General features: G+C 46.7%; 1 protein-coding gene across 1 annotated transcript; it reads left to right on the top strand.

Moving 5' to 3' along the window:
* Nucleotides 1-649: 649 nt before the first annotated feature.
* LOC122386029 (trichohyalin-like) lies at nucleotides 650-21,652 on the top strand. Its single transcript, XM_043374807.1, has 8 exons — nucleotides 650-686; nucleotides 1,036-2,040; nucleotides 2,440-2,783; nucleotides 11,947-12,044; nucleotides 20,629-20,696; nucleotides 20,993-21,063; nucleotides 21,354-21,478; nucleotides 21,631-21,652. Exons 1-8 carry the CDS (start codon nucleotides 650-652, stop codon nucleotides 21,650-21,652), a joined length of 1,770 nt encoding a protein of 589 aa, XP_043230742.1.
* The last annotated feature ends 1,403 nt before the right edge of the window (nucleotides 21,653-23,055 follow it).

The raw sequence follows: 23,055 nt of genomic DNA on the forward strand, positions 1-23,055 counted from the left end.
GCCGGGCGCTGGACCACGCCCACCACCTGCCCGAGGCGGCGCTGCGCGCTGCGTGCTGCGCTGCTCCAGCCGGCCGACCACCGCCAGCGGCCGGGCGGCCGGCACAGCGGCGGACTCAGCGCGGCCAATCTCCTGCGCCTGAGCCTCTGCTGCCTCGCTGGTGCAGGCCAGCGCCAGAGCTGACTCCAGGGTCAGGCTCGTCTGGCTGAGGAGCCTGGCTTGCAGTCTGGTGTCCCGAATGCCACACACCAGTCGGTCTCGGAGCATCTCCGGCAGGGTCTCGGACGGAAACTGACACGGCTTTGCCAACCTGCGTAGCCTGGCTGCGTACTCGGTGACCGATTCGTTCTCGTCTCTGCAGCACGAATGAAAGCGGAACCGAGCGACGATCTCAGATGACTTCGGCTCAAAGTGACCTTGCAGCACAGTGACTAGCTGCTCGTACTCCAGGTCGCTGACCGTCTGCGGCGCTACCAGATCCTCCAGCAGTGCAAATGTCTTAGGTCCTACCACACTGAGCAGAGTCGCACGTCTCTTAGCTTGGCCAGAGACACCCGTAGCCACCAGGTACTGTTCCAGCCATCTGGCATATGTCCCAAACGACTCTTGACTGGGATCAAACTCCCTCACCAAACCACTCAGACTGGCCATGGCGCACGCCGCGCGGGTTCAGTCTCGTCGCCACTGTTATAACGTGAGGTGACGTCCGCCACACACGCTGGCTCGATCCAAACTGGTGTATTTGGCCCAGACCATCTCGGCCGGTCACCGCACAGCCGCAGGCGACCAATCCCCGTCCGTCCCGCACCGGTGACGTCATAGGTCATCATATGACGTCACCGGTGACGTCATCTCACATCCTAACAAGCGAAGTAACTCGATTTTGCTACTCTCTTGCTCATGCTGATAAATGACATGCCATAACACATGGTCTTTTACCTTGTATTGTGAATAGTGATCCAGTTTTCTTTCGATTTGGTCGCCTATCGACCGTCCTCCCAGCGTGTGACTTCTGTCTGACCTGCTGTGTTCCAGACTCGTCGCATGGTGACCGCGACGGAGAGATCGAAGACGAGGAGCAGCACTGCGATGAGGAGGAGCAGCCATCAGAGGGTCCGGCTCGCCCACACGGGCAGAGGTGGCAGCTGATTGAACAGCAACATCAGCAGCGGTGGAAGGAGCTGGAACTACAACATCAGCAGCTATGGCAGGAGCTGGAGAACCCAGGAAACGAAGAAAGAGTGAGGATGGACAAGGAGCATGAAGAGGAGCGTCGACATCTGGAGCAGAAACACGGCCAGGAGTGGCAGAACTTGGACGAACGTCACTATGAGGAGCGCATTGAGCTTCATCAGCAGCACAAAGAGGACACTGGATGCCTGAACATGCCGACTGAGGACCAGTTAAGGCAGCTGGACCTCTCCCACCAGAAGCAATGCGAAAAACTCCGGCGGACACTGCGGAAACAGAGGCTAGAGCTAGAGCTCAGACACCTGAGAGAGTCACAAGAGCTGGAGGAGAGGCTCCCGAGCGTCCGGTTGGAGGAGTTGGATCGGCTGCTGGAGGAGTGCAGGAGGGGACGTCAGCAGCTGGGGGAGGAGTTAAAGGAGCAGCTTCAGGAGCAGGAACACGATGATCAGCAGCGTGTCACCAGGAGCCTGCTGGCGCGTCACCAGGAGGAGCGTGAACAGCTCCTTCGGAAGCACGAGGAAGACACCAGATGCTTGAACATGGAGATCGATCAGCAGCCACGAGCCAGGCTTCTGCGGCGGTTCCTGAAATGGAGAGGACAAAGGAAGCTGAACAAGAGGCACCGAAAACAGTCGAAACAACTTGATCGCTCCCACCAGCAGCAGTGGGGAAATCTCCAGCAGGCATTGCGGCAGCAGTGCCAAGAGCTGGAGGAAAGGCATCCAAACACAGGCTCTGAAGAGGAGAAGAATCGGCCCCCGGAGGAATGGAGCAGGAGACGTCAGCAGCTGCAGGATGAGCTGCAGAAGGAGCTGGAGCAGCTTCAGGAGCAGCAGTGCCCTGAGGAAGGTGAGTGACAGGCTCCGATGTCAGATAATACGCAACTTTATATGTAAACAGTAAAACGTCAAACGATTCGTAGGCCTAAATAATGCACCTAATACCAAAGTGGTTGGAAAAGATATCTAGATATTTTATCATTTCCAAAAAAGAGAACTATGTTCCTTTTTTCATTTAAACATTATCACCAAATTTTCAGAGGATCGAGATTTCCTATCAGTCCCTCTGCAGTCTGCTCTGTAAGTTTGGTGCTTCTATATGTCATAGTGGCCAATCGTCGAGGGGTGTATGTACACCCCTTCACTATCCTGTTCGCCTGCGTTATAAACATGCCATGGCCAGGAAAAAGTTATATACAAACTAAGTAGTGTTAAAATTGTAACTTCTCTCTGACCTGCTGTGTTCCAGACTCGCCGCAGGGTGACCGCGCCGGAGAGATCGAAGACGAGGAGCAGCACTGCGATGAGGAGGAGCGACCATCAGATGGTCCTCCTCGCCCAAGCCAAGGGCGATGTCATGAGCTGGAACCGCGAGGGGCCGCACACAGTCGCAGCGATCTGAACAAGAAACACACAGAGGAGCGTCGGCAGCAGGAGCAGGAGCACAACCATCACCTGCAGAGCCTGCTGGCGCGTCACCAGAAGGAGCGTGAGCAGCTCCTTCGGCAGCACGAGGAGGCCTCTCGAGGTGTGAACGTGCCGGCCGAGAGACAGTCGCTGGTACTCAGAGCTCCGGCCGAGAGACAGTCGCTGGTACTCAGAGCTCGACAGAGAGACAGTCGCTGGTACTCAGAGCTCGACAGAGAGACAGTCGCTGGTACTCAGAGCTCCGGCCGAGAGACAGTCGCTGGTACTCAGAGCTCCGGCCGAGAGACAGTCGCTGGTACTCAGAGCTCCGGCCGAGAGACAGTCGCTGGTACTCAGAGCTCGACTTCAGCTGGAGCGACAGCAGCTGGATCAGAGGCGGCGAGGGGAGCTGGAATCTCTGGAGCGGAGTCACGCACTACAGCTGGAGGCGCTGATACTGAACATACGGCGTGAATGGGTCCAACTAGAAGAACAGCACCGACAAGAGTCCAGGGAGCTGGATTGCCGCGCAAACGACTGAGAGAAGCATCGACTGAAGACGAAGTTTCCGAGGCACCACGAAGGATGTCCGAGGCACCACGAAGGATGTCCGAGGCACCACGAAGGATGTCCGAGGCACCACGAAGGATGTCTCAGGCACGGTGAGTCCCGGGCGCCGCTGGGAGATCCCCCACCGGGGTGGCCATACAGTCACACAGTGGCGCCGCTGGGAGATCCCCCACCGGGGTGGCCATACAGTCACACAGTTTGAGCTACTTTGGTAAGGGCGCATGTGTTTTTGATAGGTAGAAAGAAGGGGGAGTAAAACGAATCGTCATGGTGAGGGTGAAACGGTTACTGCTGTGATGAATCTAAAAATATATCCGTCTGGTCAGAATTGCATGACAGGGCTTACGTCTTGTTTCAGCTCCAACATCACCATCAACCCCAGCATGACCATCACCATCAGCAGCACCATCACCATCACCATCACCATCACCAGCACCACCGGCTCCGGGATCGATCCCACCACCAGCATGTCCGTAAGTGTCGAATCATAAAATGACCATGCACTTGTAAAACGTATTCCTATCGTCGTTATTTTGACCAGCCTGTTCGTCTCACTTCTTGTTCTTACTGAGCATAACACGCTGATCTAAAAACGTACTGACTGCTTTTCAGATCATCTACCAGCACCATCACCAGCACCACCACCAGCACCACCGCCAGCACCACCGGCTCCGGAACCAGGCCAGCCACCAGTCTCCGTGAGTGTATATGTTACGGGTCATATGCTAACTTGGGCAGTATGCAAACTGCCCGGGCAGTATGCATACTACCCAACAGCCCGGGCAGTATGCATACCGCCCGGGTAGTATGCATACTACCCGACCCCTTGGGCAGTATGCATACCGCCCGGGCAGTATGCATACCTCCCGGGTAGTATGCATACCACCCACCTTTCTTCTCACGGGCAAGATGTTTACTCGGGCAGTATGTTGACTACTCTTCGTGAGGCTTGTTAATGCAATAACTCGTGTATATATGTATGTGAATGACAAACGTTTTAACCTTCCGGGTGGTGGGGGGGGGCATTTTTTGTCCCCCTTAGTTTTTTTTCGATATATCTCCAGAATTCCGCTGCGCCGATTGCCATCAAACTTTCAGTACCCTCCCGGGATCGAAGCTATTAAACATTGTGACCAAAAAATTTCCAAAGGCTATGATAGGTTGGCCGCTAATGACGTCGGAGTGACGTCATTTCTGCCATTTTCGACCCAAAAAAGGTTTCGCGGGAAGAGCTGTCAGGCCTACAGCTTTATAGATACATAAAATGTTTAAGAATAGGTATAAAAGGTGTCGAATTAGAGAGCTACAAAACTGTTATTTCAGATTTTTTAAATTTTTAGATTTTGACCCCCTAAAATCGAAAAAGTAATTTTTTGAATATAATAGGCAAAAAATCCAAAAAGTTATTTTTTTTTGAATTTCAAAAAACGGAAAATATGTGATAGTCCCTACCGCCTTCTATCCACATACCAAATTTGAGATTGATTCCTCTTTTTTGGCAAAGTTATAGCGAAAAAAGAACTGTTGAAAATTGATGACGTCAAATTTTGTCGTCGTCGTTTCATTTTGTTCAGTTCACGCTTCACAATGACAATGACTTGTTGGCCACTGGTTATTCAACAATGGATTTGGGAAAAATGAATTTCAACACTTTATTCCAATCCTCATTCCATCCTACGATCGATCAATCACGTTTGACGACAAAAATTCTTCTCAGTCGATCTATAGTTATCTAGAGAGCCATTTATATTCTTAATGTGGACATGGATTACACAACTTTAAGTCGGAAAGCGGGCAGTATGCAAACTGCCCAAGCTTTTGGGCGGTATGCATACTGCCCAAGGGGTCGGGTAGTATGCATACTACCCGGGCGGTATGCATACTGCCCGGGCTGTTGGGTAGTATGCATACTGCCCGGGTAGTTTGCATACTGCCCAAGTTAGCATATGACCCGTAACATATACATCATTGAATGCATCCTGAACACGTAAAATTTGTTCTTTTCTCAATGTTAAAAATGATTTATGGTCTATATTGTTTTCATAATCAGATCGATAGCAATAATACCATAATGCCACAATAATAACGTATTCCGTCAGGATTTTTTTGACCGTAGGACAGGTTGAGCGGTGAATCCACTGTATTTTATAGGATATCTGTCGGTTTGCGGTCAATTTGTATTATCTCCCTTTCAGGTCATCTACCAGCACCACCACCAGCACCACCGGCCTCAGCACCAAGCCCGCCACCAGCCTCCGTGAGTATCTTATCACAAATTGACTATAAAATCAAATATCTTTCATTTAAGTCGTAAGTTTGAGACACATTCATAGTTTGTTAACCCGCGCCGGGCCTAGAATAGAAAGGGGTGTTTGAACACCCCCCTTGCGGTTTTTTGCAGATATCTAAAAAAACGGCAGCGCGGAGCGCCGCTGTTTTTGCAACACCTGTTCGTGCATCTTTTCCGCACATGTTGTGAAAATTTCAGACCCAGGTCGTCTTAGGTCAGGTCACCAGGTCACGCCAAGTGACCTCACCTCATAAAAAATAAGAATGTTCGTCATAGCTACATCGATTGATCGATTGCCTTAAAACTTTTAGCGATTAATAAGATCAACCTTATCTATAAAATGTATATCTCGGAATTTCGATATCGATGACCTAAGGTCAGGTCAATTTTGCGGCCTCTCCATTATAAGCCAACGGGAGAAAATTGAAAAGCGTCTGTTTTGCACGAACGCTATTCTAGACACTCTCATACATCGAGATGTAGATAACATTGACACACTGAACCGGAAAATGGCAACTGTGAGTGTGACCCCTCTTTATGTCCCCGAGGTCATCTCAGGTCACTTACAGAATCGAACAGTTTTTCACTAATAACTTCTGATAAAGGCGTGCTAGAGCGCTGAAAACGCCTTAGATGTGTTCAGCTCGACGTTACGGATCGACTGATATGCAACATGACCTTTTCCGGTCAGGTCATGACCTTGACCTAAGGTCAAATTTTCAAATTGACCTTTCAAGGTCAAATTATAATTCATTCGACGCGTCTCGACGAGAGGAACACGATGCTGGCAAAAGTAATGTCATGGCTCTTTTGAGTCAAAAGTTATTGCTTTTCGTAAAAACGACCATTTTGGAGTTTTTGCCCTCTGGAGGCTAAACCGTTGACCTGAGGTCAAATCTGAGAACATTACTCAGAAAGGTCTGTAAAAGGGCTATCGAATGCGCGTTTCCACGGCGCTGTAGCTCTATCGGTTCCGGAGATAGCCGTTGGCAGTTTCCAAAATGTTGAAATAGTCAACATTTTACCTTTGGTGAGCTCTGGCGACCTGACCTTTGACCTGACCCAAAATATGACTGAAGTGTTTTCGTCCTACGTTATTTTGATTGTCGCTTACCGCGTGTCGCTACGTGGCCCAGGAGCCGAGTTAACCCGCGCCCCGCTGGGCTATTCAGCCATACGCGCCCTGCTGGGGGGGGGGAGATTCTGCCCCCCCTTGTCTAACTTCTGAACCGATGGTCGTAGAAGGACGGGGAAAACGGCAATCGAAAGCTCTCAACAAGGCGGATCCAAAGAGCCCAAATTTTTTTTGCTTAAGTAGGTCAGAGGTCAGGTCAAGGTCAGGTCAAGGGTACAAGATGCAAGTTTCTACAGTATCGGCCTTGCACCGTAGTTGCCGAAGAATGGACTGAGACTGTTTGACCAAAACGTGTTCTTAGACTACCAAGACAATATTCGTTGCATACAATGTCATTCAAAGGTCAAGGTCAAGGTCAGGTCAGGTCAGGTCAGGTCACCAAAAACAAAATATAAAAAGGGCATGTGCGACACATGTTTTATGGGTCATTTTACTCATAGAATTCAATAGGCATACTCAATAAGTGATATGGACCACCTCTGGATGAATTTCAGGTCGAGGTCAGGTCAAGGTCAGGTCAAATGAGGTCAAATTTTGAAGTTGGTTGTTAAGGCCTAAAAAGGTGTCTATCCGATGCAGTTTTTCACTGCAAATCGAATGGTGCTATTTTTGTTTCCGTACGAGGTCTAGAACTTCCAAAAAAAATCATTTTTCAAAATTTTGTGTGTCGTGACGTCATAAAATTTTGAATAACTCCCACATTTTTGAACCGATTCTTCTAAAAATTAGTATGTAGGTGCACATACACCACTTCTCTGACATATATTCCGGTTTTTTGATACACTCAAAATTTTGGATTTTATAATTATTTTCCCAAAAAAGTCAGTTTTTTTAGAAAAAATGTGGGCCAAAATCCAAAATTTTCAAAAAACCGAGATAGCCATTTGATAGACAAAGTAGAATCACGTATCACTTTTTTGATACGTCTTGATTCCTTTAAAAATGACGATGTTAGCGGCGTTTGAAATTTTGCCGTTTTTGAGGCGAAAATGGCGAACATGACGTCACAAAAACGTCAATTTCTCAAAACATTTCCGACGGATTTCGCCCAGATTTTCAGGGAACGTGTCTAATTGATGTATGATAAGGTACTGAAAGTTTGACGTCGCTGGCGTAACGCGTTTAGAAGTTATTGGCGAAAAACGGGAGGGGGCAGATTCTGCCCCCCCAGCGGGGCGCGGGTTAAAAGGGGGGGGGGGTGTTCAGACCCCCGCGACCCGGCGTGGAATCTCAGAGCACCGGCCCGGCGCGGGTTAATCATCACTAAATTTATATCGATCAACCATACATCATATTGTAACAAATATTCCATTAGGAATGCTTATGAGCGCAAAACGTGTTAAGAAAAAAGTGAACGCAATATTTTTCTTACATTGAATAACAATTTGAACTCAACGTGTGCTGATTCTTTTTTTAGGTCATCTACCATCAACACCACCAGCACCACCGGCCTCAGCACCAAGCCCGCCACCAGCCTCCGTGAGTACAGACGCGATATCGGCGGGCACACTGTCTCCCGCTGTTCTCGTCTATAGAAAATAAACTAGGGTGACCCGCGTGCTCCGCAACGCGAAAAGGGGTACTTACGATCGGCGGGTGTTCGGTTGTTCTTGTGTCGGTTCGGTTATCTATCCATTTCGGTCGATTGCTTTTTGACGGCTAAACGTTTTGGTTTGTGGAAAAAATATCCACCGCATCGAGGTGCCCGTGTCTGATAAGCATGCTTTCCACTTCAGAATCTGTCAAATGTGCTTTATAATTGAGGTGCGTAGTTTTAACCCTCGCCGGACCTATTGGTTTTCTACATACGCGCCGGCCGAGGGGGGGGGCGGGTACGACCCCCCCTCGCCGTTTCGCCCCTGGTGGAGCTAGCGCGTCGCGGAAAAAACGAGCGTGTGCGCCGTTACGAGACGCAGAGATTGGTACCCGATTTTAAGGTCCTGGGTCAACCGGTGACCTCTGAGGTCAGGTCAAGTGCCCCAGGGTACGGTTCAGTTTTTGGTGAATAACTTCGCCAAAAACGGCCGCAGAGCGCCGATTTTGGCAGCATCGTGTTCGCCTCGCTCAGGCGCGTCGAATGATATACTTTTTGTCCGGGTCAGGTCAACTTGGGGTGTTGACCTCAGGTCAAGGTCAGGTCAGCACCCCCAGGTCACGAAGTTGGTCGAAAGAGGTCATGTCGCATATCATTCGATTTGGCAGGCCTTCCTGAGTCCATTGGTGCCTTTCTCGACTCGCTAGCTCAATTTGATCAAGAGTTATTGACGAAAAACTAATTTGACCTTGATGACGTCATAAATGACGTCACGCAAGGTCAACATTGCAAAAGTGACGCATCTAACCTTGCAAGGAGTGCATCAAATCACGATTCCGTGTGCTTGAGATAGTTGGAGATCGTTCCCGGCGCCAGAATAGCAGTTTGAATTTTTCCCCATTGACTTATAATGGTGAGGTCACGAAAATGACCTGACCTCATATGACCTTTAGGAAAAATCCGAGATATACAAGTTGTGGGACTCATAATGGATACTAGATCCTGCAAGTTTCATTTCCCTGTGACATCTCCTCTGGCAGTGAGGGCGTTGCGAAGTTGCGACATCTGAAGACCGTGCAGAGGTTCACTTATGACGTCATAGGTCAGTGACCTGACCTGACCCAAAAATGCGGTTGGTGTCAAAAGATCCGGCTTGGATCAAAGGTCAGGTATGCCTAGTTTCAGCTCTCTATCGCCAGCGTGTTTGGAGCTATCGCGAAAAAACCCTATGGGGGGGGCGGCACCCGCCCCCCCCCCTCGGCCGGCGAGGGTTAAGACAAATGAAAGGCGTAGATAATTTTCGCTAAAAATCGTTTTGCAGAGGTTTAAAACATTTATATTTTTAAGAATACTGTTGCTTGTCATGCAAACGTGATGATTGGATCTTGGAGAGAATTGAATGCTCTTTCCAATGATAGCAATTTCAATTGTCAAACGTATCAGGTTAAGCAGCAAAATCCGTGTATCTTTTTAGTGGCACATTATGGACAAATACCATTTAATTCAGCGATTTTTTCCACATTGTTTTTGATCAATTAGCTTTTCACAATTTTTCCATGAGAGGCGGTACATTTTTATTGCTAATAGGCGCTGTTTCAACTCATTCCGTCTGACGATCACCTGAAATTAATATAAATTCCAAAATCCGTTTAAAATGGCACTTTTTGAAATGAAATTGCCCTCACACTTGCATGTGGCGCGTGCCACCCCTGCACCGCACACTATTCGATTGCCCGTTCGATTCTCTACACGATGCTGTTTTCCCCGTGCCGATCGGGCGCACGGCTACCGAGATATTGCACGGGGAACGGACCCGTGTCGGGCAAATTTAGCCATTTTCGCCCGTTTTTGCCAGCCGATTTATACATGTAAAGTCTATGACGCGAATTTGCACTTTTTGGGCACGCGCCACGCGCTCGCTATCGATCCGATCGAGCCGAGACCGCTCAAAGGCACGTTGTCCATCCTTGTTCTATAACTTGCGCAAATTTCAGCGCGGTAGGTGCAACGGTGTGACCTGTAACCCGCGCTACGTAGCACCATGTCACGACCTTCGTAATAGACAGAAACTACGCCTTCCTCAAATAGTAATATAGACAAGCGGCTGCGCCACTTGCTTTGCTGCGTGGTCATAAAATGCGGCACCAGCCAATTTCCTTTCGAATGGTGTTCGATTCAAATCGATGCGTCGTCTAGAAGCATAAATATGGACAGAAATGTGAAGAGAATTTAAAAAAGAACTGTTCTGAGGACTTCGTTGGATGAAATTTGGGTGATACGGGGTCAAGACGGGTCGAGGGGGTCACCCCCGGTCACTTTGGGTCAGGCCAGGTCACATAGGTCACCTCCCGTCCCATGGGATCAGCCCGGGCCACACTTCTATTTTTGCCTCCACCACTACCCCTACCCCTACCACTGCCCCTCCCCCTACCACTACCTCTACCCCTACCCCTACCCCTACATCTACCCCTACCCCTACCACTACCACTAACCCTACCCCTACCCCTACCACTACCCCCATACCACTACATCTACCACTACCACTACCCCTACCCCTACCACTACTCCTACCCATACTCCTACCCCTACCACTACTCCTACCCATACTCCTACCCCTACCACTACCCCTACTACTACCCCTACTACTACCCCTACCACTACCCCTACTCCTACTACTACTCGTACCACTACCCCTACCCCTACCCCTACCACTACCCTACCCATACCCCTACCCCTACCCCTACCCCTACCCCTTCCCCTACCAACACCGCTGGGTCATGTCAGGTCACATAATAATTGGATCCAATCAGTACTAAAATATCAGACTTAAAGTGTTCCCAGCCCTGCCCCTATTCGTGCCATTCCATTACGTTTAATCGTATTTGTCGGAAATGACGCCTTGTGGCATATGTGGCGCATTGCGACAAACGCGGCGCATTTTCACCCGACGATTGAGCATGCATCTTGGCACCAAATTGCACCCACATCGGACCATATTTGACAAAACTGTGCGATTTGCGACGAAGATGGAGCCTTGGGACAAATGTGACGCATTGCGGCAAACGTGGTGCATTTGTAAATTCCATCACAAACTGTACCCATTTAGCGACAGTCAACACATTTTTTCGCCACTTTTCATTCAAATTAATAACTTGCCGATCCGCCAATGCGAGGCACTCGCCACCGATCGGCATGCATTTAGCTCACAAAGTTTGTCGACCCCGGCTCTCAATGAAGATCTACGAACCGATCAAAATTTCAGTGGCGTTCTTCCGGCGCGCCCCACGCGCGAACCGTGCACCCCAGCGAGCCGAAACCTAGAAAAGGCGCTGACCCACTCTGTCACCTAGAAGGTGTGCAAATTTCAACCCCTTACGATATACCGTCTGCCCTGTAGGCCGGCTAAATTGAACCCACTACACGGCGTGGCGGACAGACAAACAGACAGACAGATGGATCCTGTTGAAATAGTAAGATAGATTATTTGGTAATTGTAATGAATGTTGATAGAATACAAGTTTTATCTTAGATGATTTTTTTCAACTGCAAGACGATCAGTTCTGAGTTTTCATTTTGTTATGAATGGTCGTGTTTCTGCGTCAAATAACCACAATTATCATTTCTTGTTCTTTTTTTCTCACAAGATTTTTTATCAAACTATAAGAAGAAATTGGTACAATATACCTAGGCCTACGTATGTAACGTCAAACCAATGTCAGTAATATCTGTTGTGTAGTTAGCCGTTTTATTGTATCTGTATTATATGCGGCGCTAATTGGTCTCTGCGTACCTAATAATTAAAACGTTTGTATTATTTCAGGTCCACTACCACCATCACCGCCACCAGCACCACCGGCTCTGGGATCAAGTCCTCCACCAGCACCACCGGCTCCGGGATCAAGTCCTCCACCAGCATCCGTGAGTGGCTGATCTTTGAACCTGAAAACGAAAAACTGATTTTGTATTATAAACAGAGATTTAGTGAGTAATTTCTTCTTCATAATCAGATAAAGTGAAGTACTGTAGTACCAGTATAACGCCTTTTGGGGCGACTAACGGAGCGAGCGAGACGGTGGGCCTTGCACGTGCGAAATTGCGAGGGGGTACCTCCAACTAACTTGTGCACTGCACCCTACTAACCGGTCTCTAGCGAGGTGCCAAATTTGAGCACAATCGGCCCAGCCGTTCTCGAGATCTGGAAGTGGCACCCTGCACGTGCGCAAGTGCAAAATGGGTCCCAACTGACTTTTGCACGGCACCCTACTAACCGGTCCCTAACCATGTGCCAAATTTGAGCGCAATCGGTCCAGCCGTTCTCGAGATCTGGAATCGACCCCTGCACGTGCGCACGTGCAGCAGCACCCCAACTCTGTCACATGGATATGCATTGCCTAGTGGGTGCCTACCTACATGCCAACTTTCAGCGCAATCGGCCAAGTAGTTACCGAGATATTGCAACAATTACAAAAGTGACACCTCCTCGTTTTGCACGTGGCACGTGCATAAGGGGTCACCCACATGCATCGGGAATAGTCCAATACTTGGTAAAAGGAATGAAGCTACCCTACAAAAATTACCGCGTGTAAATCGGTCAAGTGGTTGCTGAGATATCGTAAGCGTCGCAAAAGCGTGACCACGGCCGGCCGGCCGGCCGGCCGCTCATACTCAGAAATTTCCGTTAATCTAAGGAAAGGCTACGCTCGCTTCGCTCGCTCCGTAATTATATCTTTTCAAATACTGATGACGGATTCTGTCGGGAAGCTTCTAATCGTAAGATGTGGTAAGGAAAGAAACCACCGTAATTTATTATACATGCAGCAATCGGGCTCAATTTATAATTTTAATTTGTATTCCTTCCTTTCAGACCATCAACCAGCACCTCCACCAGCACCACCGGCCTCAGCACCAAGCCCGCCACCACCAGCACCACCGGCCTCAGCACCAAGCCCGCCACCAGCGTCCGTGAGTGTCTTATAACATATTGGCCATAAAGGCGTTAGCATTTTATTTTATTCGTAATTTCGAGACACATTAGTAGTTCATTTGTCATCACAAAATGTAGATAGATGGGCCTTACATTGTATTGTAACTAATAGTTTGTCAGTAATGCCCAAAAACGTAAGACGTGTTTAGAAAAGAAATTAGCGATGCTTTTTCTTACAATGTATCACAATTTGAATAAAACATGTGCTGATTCTTTTTCAGGTCATCTACCATCACCACCACCAGCACCACCGGCTCCGGGACCAAGCCCGCCACCAGCCTCCGTGAGTACAGATGCGATATCGGCGGGCACACTGTTTCCTCCTGTACCGCACGTCTCAGTAGTTTGAAATAAGGCAACAGATGGCGCTAGTATATAGCGCCTGAAACATGTTGTGCTGCTCGACTCAGTAGTTATTCATCTCGACAACAGATGGCTCTGGCATACAGCGCCTGAAGCATGCTGTACCGCACGACTCAGTAGTTTCTTATGTCGGCAACAGATGGCTCTGGCATACAGCACCTGAAGAGTGCTGCGCCACACGACTCAGTAGTTTCTTATGTCGACAACAGATGGCTCTGTTATATAGTGCCTGAAGCATGCTGTACCGCACGACTCAGTAGTTTCAGTGTTAGCCAACAGATGGCTCTGGCATACAGCACCTGAAGCATGCTGTACCGTACGACTCAGCAGTTTCAGTGTTAGCCAACAGATGGCTCTGGCATACAGCACCTGAAGCATGCTGTACCGCACGACTCAGTAGTTTCAGTGTTAGCCAACAGATGGCTTTGGCATACAGCGCCTGAAGCATGCTGTACCGCACGACTCAGTAGTTTCAGTGTTAGCCAACAGATGGCTTTGGCATACAGCGCCTGAAGCATGCTGTACCGCACGACTCAGTAGTTTCTTATGTAGCCAACAGATGGCTCTGGCATACAGCACCTGAAGCATGCTGTACCGCACGACTCAGTAGTTTCTTATGTTGACAACAGATGGCTCTGGCATACAGCACCTGAAGATTGCTGTACCGCACGACTCAGTAGTTTCAGTGTTAGCCAACAGATGGCTTTGGCATACAGCGCCTGAAGCATGCTGTACCGCACGACTCAGTAGTTTCTCATGTCGGCAACAGATGGCTCTGGCATACAGCACCTGAAGCATGCTGTACCGCACAACTCAGTAGTTATCCATCTCGACAACAGATGGCTCTGGCATACAGCGCCTGAAGCATGCTGTACCGTACGACTCGGTAGTTTCTTATGTCGGCAACAGATGGCTCTAGCATACAGCGCTTGAAGCATGCTGTACCGCACGACTCAGTAGTTTCTTATGTCGACAACAGATGGCTCTGTCATACAGCACCTGAAGAGTGCTGCGCCGCAGGTCTCAGTAGTTTCTTATGTCGCCAACAGATGGCTCTGGCATACAGCGCCTGAAACATGCCGTACCGCACGACTCAGTAGTTTCTTATGTCGGCAACAGATGGCTCTAGCATACAGCGCTTGAAGCATGCTGTACCGCACGACTCAGTAGTTTCTTATGTCGACAACAGATGGCTCTGTCATACAGCACCTGAAGAGTGCTGCGCCGCAGGTCTCAGTAGTTTCTTATGTCGCCAACAGATGGCTCTGGCATACAGCGCCTGAAACATGCCGTACCGCACGGCTCAGTAGTTTCTTATGTCGGCAGCAGATGGCTCTGACATACAGCACCTGAAGACTGCTGTACCGCACGACTCAGTAGTTTCAGTGTTAGCCAACAGATGGCTCTGCCATACAGCACCTGAAGAGTGCTGCGCCGCAGGTCTCAGTAAATACATAGGGAAGACCACCACCGGCCTCTGATAGCTCGGACACGATGTCATTGGGCACACTGTCGTCCGTGGCTAGTTTCTAGCAAAGGAACGCTTGACGTTGATAATTGATACACAGACAAAACAAATGGAATAATGTGTTCCGTCATTGTCTTGGATACACTTATTTAGATTCGATATACGAAACTGTAAATTGCGACTCTTCTTTGCTGTGTCCAATAGTCGTCTATCTGTGTGAAATGCACCATGAACTTGTTTTTTAGTTGCAGATTTCACGGTTTCGTTATATGTTATCGAAACTTTTTGTATTGTAGTGTCAGACTAATTTTGTTTATTTTGCCGTATACAGTGCTACCGCTCTGTCTGTATGATAAGGTTATCATTTGGTCTGTCATGTACAATAATTCAATCGTTTATATTATTTCAGGTCTGCCATCACCACCAGCCATCACCAGCACCAACACCAGCACCAGCACCATCACCATCACCAGCACCACCGGCTCCGGGATCAAGCCCGGCACCAGCCTCCGTGAGTGTCTGATTTTTTTTTTTATTGAAACCTGAAAACGTAAAACTTGTTCTTCTCGCTATGTTACATACAATATTTTTTTTTCGGTAATTTTTTCTTCATAATCAGATCATGGAAGAATATGTGTATAATAAAATAAAACGCTGTAATATTAAAAAAATAATAAAACGCTGGAAACGGATTCCGTGCCGATTTTGTTGACTGTAGGACTGGTTGAGAGGCGAATCCGCCGTATTTTGTAACAGTTTCATCGGTTTGTGGTTAATTTGTATTTCTTCCCTTTCAGGTCATCTACCAGCACCACCACCAGCACCACCGGCCTCAGCACCAAACCCGTCACCACCAGCACCACCGGCCTCAGCACCAAGCCCGCCAGCAGCGTCCGTAAGTGTCTTATCATCAATTGACCATAAAAGCGTAGTTAACATAACATAACGTAACATATATTACAATGTAACAACAGGCTACAGGAGCCCAACAAGGTTACAAGGATGAAATACACAGTGATGTACACATTCATGCACACTGAACAAGATTTACATGACAATGAATGCAATGAGTGTATCCTAACAACGAAACCTATCAGAGTTGTCTACGTCTTCAATGGTGTCAAAGACCGCACCACGCTCCGTAAAATACAAATCCACGTTATGTTTGAATTTGTTAAGGGAGGAACTATCAATAACCCAAGGAGGTAAGCTATTCCACATATCAATGACGCGGTTAGTAAAAAAGGACTGCCTTAAACGCGTTTTTGAAAATTTCTTTTCCAATTTACATCCATGTCCTCTTGTAGAGTTCGAACTTATCGTGAACAAGCTCTTAAAATCTAGCATATCAATACCTCTATAAATTTTGAACAATTCAATCAAATCACCTCTCACTCTCCGGTAATGGAGTGAAAACATATTTAACGAGACAAGCCTTTCTCTGTAAGTCATCCCGCGAAAACCATGCACCATCCTAGTGGCCTTCCTCTGCACACGATCTAGAGACTTGGCGTCTTTTTTAAAGGGCGAGTACCATGCCTGTGCACAATACTCTAAATGTGGACGAACAAGAGAACAATAAAGTTTTTTCATAACGTCTTTACTTTTATAATTAACGTTTCTATATATTACTCCCAACATTTTCAGAGACTTTTTACGCGCTTCTTGACATTGATGACTGAATTTTAGATCATTTGTGATCAAAACACCTAAATCTCTTTCTTCAAAAACATTTTGCAGTTGACTGCCGTTTAAATAATATCGATCATTTTCATTTACCCCAACGCTAAGAACTTTGCATTTCTCTACGTTAAATTCCATCTGCCATTTTCTGCTCCAATTGAAAAGAATGTTTAAATCTGATTGTAATGTTTTCATGTCCTCGTCTGATGTAATTGCTTTTGCCAGCTTAATGTCATCAGAAAACTTCCAAAGCCTACTGCTTAAATTATTATCCAGAGAGTTTACAAAAATAATAAAGAGCAATGGGGCTAGAACCGAACCTTGTGGTACACCACTCTTAACCTCCGCCCACTCAGACTGTTGTCCATTCAAAACAACTCGCTGCTTACGTCCTACCAGCCAGGTCTCTATCCATCTAAGGAGAAAACCGTCTAAGCCATGACACTGTAATGAAACTAATAATCTTTGATGTGGAACCTTGTCGAAAGCTTTACAAAAATCTAAATACACTACTGCTACCTTCTGTCCCCTGTCTAATAGCTCTGTTACATATTCGATAAAGTCTAGCAAATTTGTCAGACACGATCGTCCAGCTCTGAATCCATGTTGAGAAGGCAATAAAAGTTCATTTTGCTCTAAGTGATTCAGTATATTACATTTTATTATTTTCTCTAGTATTTTACAAGCGATAGAAGTTAAGCTAACAGGCCTATAATTTTCAACCTTAGTTTTACTACCCCCCTTAAAGATTGGTACCACGTACGCATGCTTCCAGTCTTCAGGTATAATACCTGTTTCAAATGAGTGTTTGAATATTATATAAAGAGGCACGGAAAGCTCTTTTGCAGCTTCCTTTAGTATTCTTGCTGAAATAGCATCGGGACCACAAGCCTTATTTGCTTTAAGGTTTTCGAGATGTTTCAAGATGTCGGTTTGAACTAAATCGATAGTTGTAAGTTTGCTGAACAGTCTGGCATCATTTCTACTTATTGGCATATTTGCTAGACACTCATCAGTAAAAACACTTGAAAACTGCTCATTAAATGTCCTAGCTTTGAGCTTATCTTCATGATAAACTTGCCCATCTTTTTCTATTAACCCGATTCTTGGATCATGCCTGTTAAATTTATAAAAACCGAAAAACCGCTTGAGATCACCTCCACATTCATTTGCCAATCTAATCTCAGCTGCTCGTTTGGCCTCTCGAATTATCTTTTTGAGTCTCGATCTGGCTTTGATATAATGCGATTTATTGTCAGTCGATGGAGCTGTTTTGAACAGACGAAATGCTGTTTTCTTTTCACTAAAACTCTTTTGCACATTACTGTTAAACCAAATTGGTTTTAATGGTTTTCCTGACAGCTTTCTTTTCATAGGAATAAAAAGATCTTGGGCCTCTGCTATTGTTGTTTTGAAAATACTCCACATTTCGTGAACATTTTTCCCTTCAAGCATTCGTAACCATTTCATGCTTCTAAAAAATGCCCGAATAGCTTCATAATTTCCTTTTGCAAAATTTTGGGTAAGGTTTTGTCTGATGCTTGTTCTCTTTAATTTACATTTAATGTTGAACCTTATAATCACATGGTCACTGTTACCAATTGTTTCACCCAATGTGACATCTTCAATAAGACTTTCGTTGTTGGTTAAAATTAAGTCAAGTATTTCATCTTTTCTGGTGGGCTCCAGAACATGTTGAGTCAAAAATAGTTCATCAAAGTTTTCCCTGAATAGCCTCGTTTCCCCAGTAATAGATGTTAGACCTCCCACAAGTCTGGGCAAATTGAAATCCCCTAAAAGAATTGTTTCACTGACAATGCCCTTTTCTATCTCGTCAAGCATGGCAAGATTAGTTTGTTGTGTTTGATTGGGAGGTCTGTAGAAAGCACCTATTCTTATTTTATCGTTTTTGCCTAAGTTAGGAAAGATATCGATCCAAAGAGATTCGACGTCGTTGGACGTGCCAATATCGCTCCTCCCTCCTTTAGTTGTTTTATTTTAGTCGCAAGTTCGAGACACATTGATATAGTCTGCTTTTTTGTCATCATACCTATACCGATAGGCCATACTTTGAATTGTCCCAAATATTCAATCAGGAATTATAATTAGCGCAAAACGGGTTAAGACAAAGTGAACGCCATATTTTTCTTACAATAAATAACAAGTAAAACTCAACATGTGCTGATTCTTTTACAGGTCATCCACCAGCACCACCACCAGCACAACCGGCCTCAGCACCAAGCCCGCCACCAGCCTCCGTGAGTACAGACGTGATATCGGCGGGAACACTGTCGCCCGCCTTACTCGTCAATAGGAAATACAATTTTTGGTAATTGTTGTAATGAATGTTGATAGAATACAAGTTTTATCTTTTCCGCGACCACGGCGCTGCTCCAGAACCGCTGTGAACGATCTGAACATTCTCGACTGTGCTTTGGTTCTGTCAATCACTTAAATACTACAGAGTTTAAATTTTATGTATGTACGAGTACGCAATAAATAAGATTAACTTCCCTAGTTTTATCTTAGATGTTTTTTTCAACTGCAAGACGATCAGTTCTGAATTTTCATTTTTACGAGCGAGCGAGCGCAGCGAGCGAAGCGAAGTCTTTTCAATATAACGGAAAAATCTCAGTATGAGCGGCCCGGCCCGGCCCGGCCCGGCCCGGCCTGTAACACTTTTGAGAGGCTTATATCTCAGCAACCGCTGGACCGATTGGCCTGCGGTCTTTTTTGTTGGGTAGCCCCATCCCTTCTACCCCGTAATTGACTACTTTTGATACATCTCAGTGACCATCGTGGCACGTGCCACGTGAAAAGTCAAGGGTGTTCAAGCTGTTTTGCAAAAGTAGTGATTTTGAGAGGCTCATATCTCAGCAGCCGCTATAAGGGCGATTGTCTTGTGGTAGTTTTTGTAGGGCAGCTGCATCCCTTCTACCAAAAATAGGATACTCTCGATGCCATGGGTCACCCCAGTGCACGTGCAAAATACAACAATAAGAGGTGTCAAATTTATTCCCATTTTAATAACTCGGTAATTACTTGGGCGATTTCGCTGAAACTTGGCATACAGGTAGGCACCCGCCAGGCAATGCATTCCCATGTGTTGCAGCTAGGGTGCTACTGCACGTGCGCACGTGCAGGGGGCGTTTCCAGATCTCGAGAACGGCTGGGCCGATTGTGCTCAAATTTGGTACACGGCTGGGGACCGGTTAGTAGGGTGCCGTGCAAAAGTCAGTTTGGACCCCGTTTGCACGTGCGCACGTGCAGAATGCCGCTTCTAGATCTCAGGAACGGCTGGGCCGATTGCGTTCAAATTTGGTTCCCCGCTAGCGACCGTTTAGAAGGGTGCTTTGCACAAGCCCCGTTGGAAGTACCCTCTCGCCCTTCCGCACGTGCAGGGCTCACTATCTCGCTCGCTCGTTCTTTGCCCAAAAGGCGTTTTACTGGTGTTATGAATGGTCGTGTTTTTGCGTCAAATAACCACAATTATCATCTTTTGTTCCTTTTTCTTACAATATTTCTATCAAAATATAAGAAGAGTTTGGTACAATATACCTAGGCCTACGTATGTAACGTCAAACCAATGGTTGTGTGGTTAGCAGTTTTATTGCCTATCTGTATTATATGCGGCGCTAATTGGTCTCTGCATACCTAGTTATTAAAACATTTGTATTATTTTAGGTCCACCACCTTCACCAGCACCGCCACCAGCACCACCGGCTCCGGGATCAAATCCTCCACCAGCCTCCGTGAGTGGCTGATCTTTGATTGAAACTGAAAACGATAATTTTTTTTCCTATGCTGCACATGATATTCTGTCAGTAATTTCTTCTTCATAATCAATGCAATGGAAGAACTGCACTACTGTCCTTACTCAAATATTGATAACTGATTCCGTCATGATTTTTTTCTGACGATTAGACTCTGGTTCAGAGGTGAATCCATTGTATTTTCGAACAGTTGCATCAATTTGCGGTCAATGTTTATTTCTTCTCTTTCAGACCAGCCATCACCAGCACCAGCACCAGCACCAGCACCACCTGCTCCGGAATCACCACCACCAGCCTCCGTGAGTGTTTTAGTATTGTACCTATTGACAGTGAACAGACACGCATGAATTGTGTAATTGTATGTGTTATCAATACATTGATAAAGGATTTGATAGTAATCTCAAACAGCTTTGTGCGTGCTTAGTGTTAGTTTACTTCTACCTTCATCTCATAAATATTGTGAGGAGTCTTGCAAGCGATATACCTGGGCCAGTTGTCATGTCGTCAAAAAAAAAAAAAACTACAAGTTACGATGTACCTAATACCTATACCTACAAATGGTGCAAGTGCTAAATATTTATCTATTGTGTTTCAGATCCCCTGCCAGCTTTGGCAGCACCACCACCAGCACCGCCGGCCTCAGGACCAAGCCCACCACCAGCGGGCGTGAGTTCACCAGCGGAATCTGCTTATTGATGTACACAATTTCCCGGGGTCAATGTCCTGTGTTACGTTCCCCGTGTCCCGTCCCCTTGTATTTTTATATATAAAGTCCTTCTTTGTTATATATGCTAACATAGACTACTCTATGTCAATAATGCAGTTGTCAGCATTACAGTAGTAGTAATAGTAATACAGTAGTGTATGGTGCTAATCAAAGTAAAACTAGTAACATACATGTGACGTCATACATAAATCATCTGGGACAATCATCTGTCCATTTACTGCACTGGCAGGTTGACGGAGGCGGGTGTGCGGCTCTGGCGCAGCTGAGCCGTCGACCGCCGGAGCCAATCCGGCAGTCCGGCATTTCAGCTGCCGCACACTCGCCCGTCACAGGATCAGAGGCCTCCCGAGACAGGTTAGTCTGTGGGACGCTTCTTGTGTGACGCATATTTGTGATTCAACCTTTGTAGTTGCACTTCATGGTAGGTGAATGTTTTTTTCATCATTTACCGGTTAGACCCCTTTGTATTGTCTCTATTTATTTTTGATGGCGGCCCTCAATTTCAGCTTCCCGTTTCCGACCGGCTGAGGCGGGTGAGCGGTGGCGGCGCTCCTGAGACGGTGAAATACAACACACCGCTCTGGTGGTCAGAGACGAATGTGGCGCTCTGTTCAGTCGTTTGTGGCGCAATTTGACGATTTTAGTTCAAAATTAAATAAGCTCCTATTGAGCGTTTGGCATAAGCTTTACTCTTCTGCATTTCCAATATTGATTCAAAGATAGGATCTCAAGGATAGGATATCTCGTAGACGTCCTGTACTTTGTAGATTACTCAAAACTTTGTAGATTGTGTGACAGATAACGAACTACATCGATATGCGATTTTTGGCTTGGCACTAAATTGTAACTGACAAACAATCAACGGTCAAAAGCTAGGTGCTAGATATTCATCTCTGGTCTTTCAGCTCCCGTTCCAGCATTGGCAGCACCACCACCAGCACCGCCGGCCTCAGGACCAAGCCCACCACCAGCGGGCGTGAGTTCACCAGCGGAATCTGCTTATTGTTATGAACATATTGTCCTGGATCAATGTCTCATGCGTCCCTATTCTCGTGTCCCGTATATTTTTATTTCAAATATGTATTTTGGTATTTTTGTGTAGTCCTTTGTATTATGTATTGCGTATTTGTATAAAGTTTATTCTTATAAAGTCATTTTTTTTACATGCCGACCTAGACTACTATATATCGATAATGCAGTAGTCAGCAATATAGTAACTAGTAGTATTAGTAATACAGTAGTCCATGATGCTAATGAAAGTAAAACTGAAAATACGCAGATGACGTCATTCATAAATCACCTGGAATAATAACTTGTCATTTACTGCACCGGCAGGTTGACGGAGGCGGGTGTGCGGCTCTGGCGCAGCTGAGCCGTCGACCGTCGGAGCCAATCCGGCAGGCCGGCATTTCAGCTGCCGCACACTCGCCCGTCACAGGATCAGAGGCCTACCGAGACAGGTTAGTTTCGGGAATGTTTTTAGGGGAGAGGAATTGTTGTTCTGGAATTAATTTTGTAGCTATACTTGATAACAAGCAAGCTGTTGATCGTACCATTTCTCAATCATATCCACCAGTAAAACGCCTTTTGGGCGAAGAACGAGCGAGCAAGAGAGTGAGCCCTGCACTTGCGGAAGGGCGAGAGGGTACTTCCAACGGGCTTGTGCAAAGCACCCTTCTAACCGATCGCTAGCGGTGTGCCAAATTTGAACGCAATCGGCCCAGCCGTTCCTGAGATCTGGAAGCGGCATTCTGCACGTGCGCACGTGCAAACAGGGTCCAAAATGACTTTTGCACGGCACCCTACTAACCGGTCCCCAACCGTGTACCAAATTTGAGCGCAATCGGCCCAGCCGTTCTCGAGATATGGAAGCGCCCCCTGCACGTGCGCACGTGCAGTAGCACCCTAACCCCAACACATGGGAATGCATT

The sequence above is a fragment of the Amphibalanus amphitrite genome, unplaced genomic scaffold (genome assembly GCF_019059575.1).
Source record: "Amphibalanus amphitrite isolate SeventyFive unplaced genomic scaffold, NRLGWU_Aamphi_draft 000238F_arrow, whole genome shotgun sequence".
In the NCBI taxonomy this organism is placed as follows: Eukaryota; Metazoa; Arthropoda; class Thecostraca; order Balanomorpha; family Balanidae; genus Amphibalanus; species Amphibalanus amphitrite.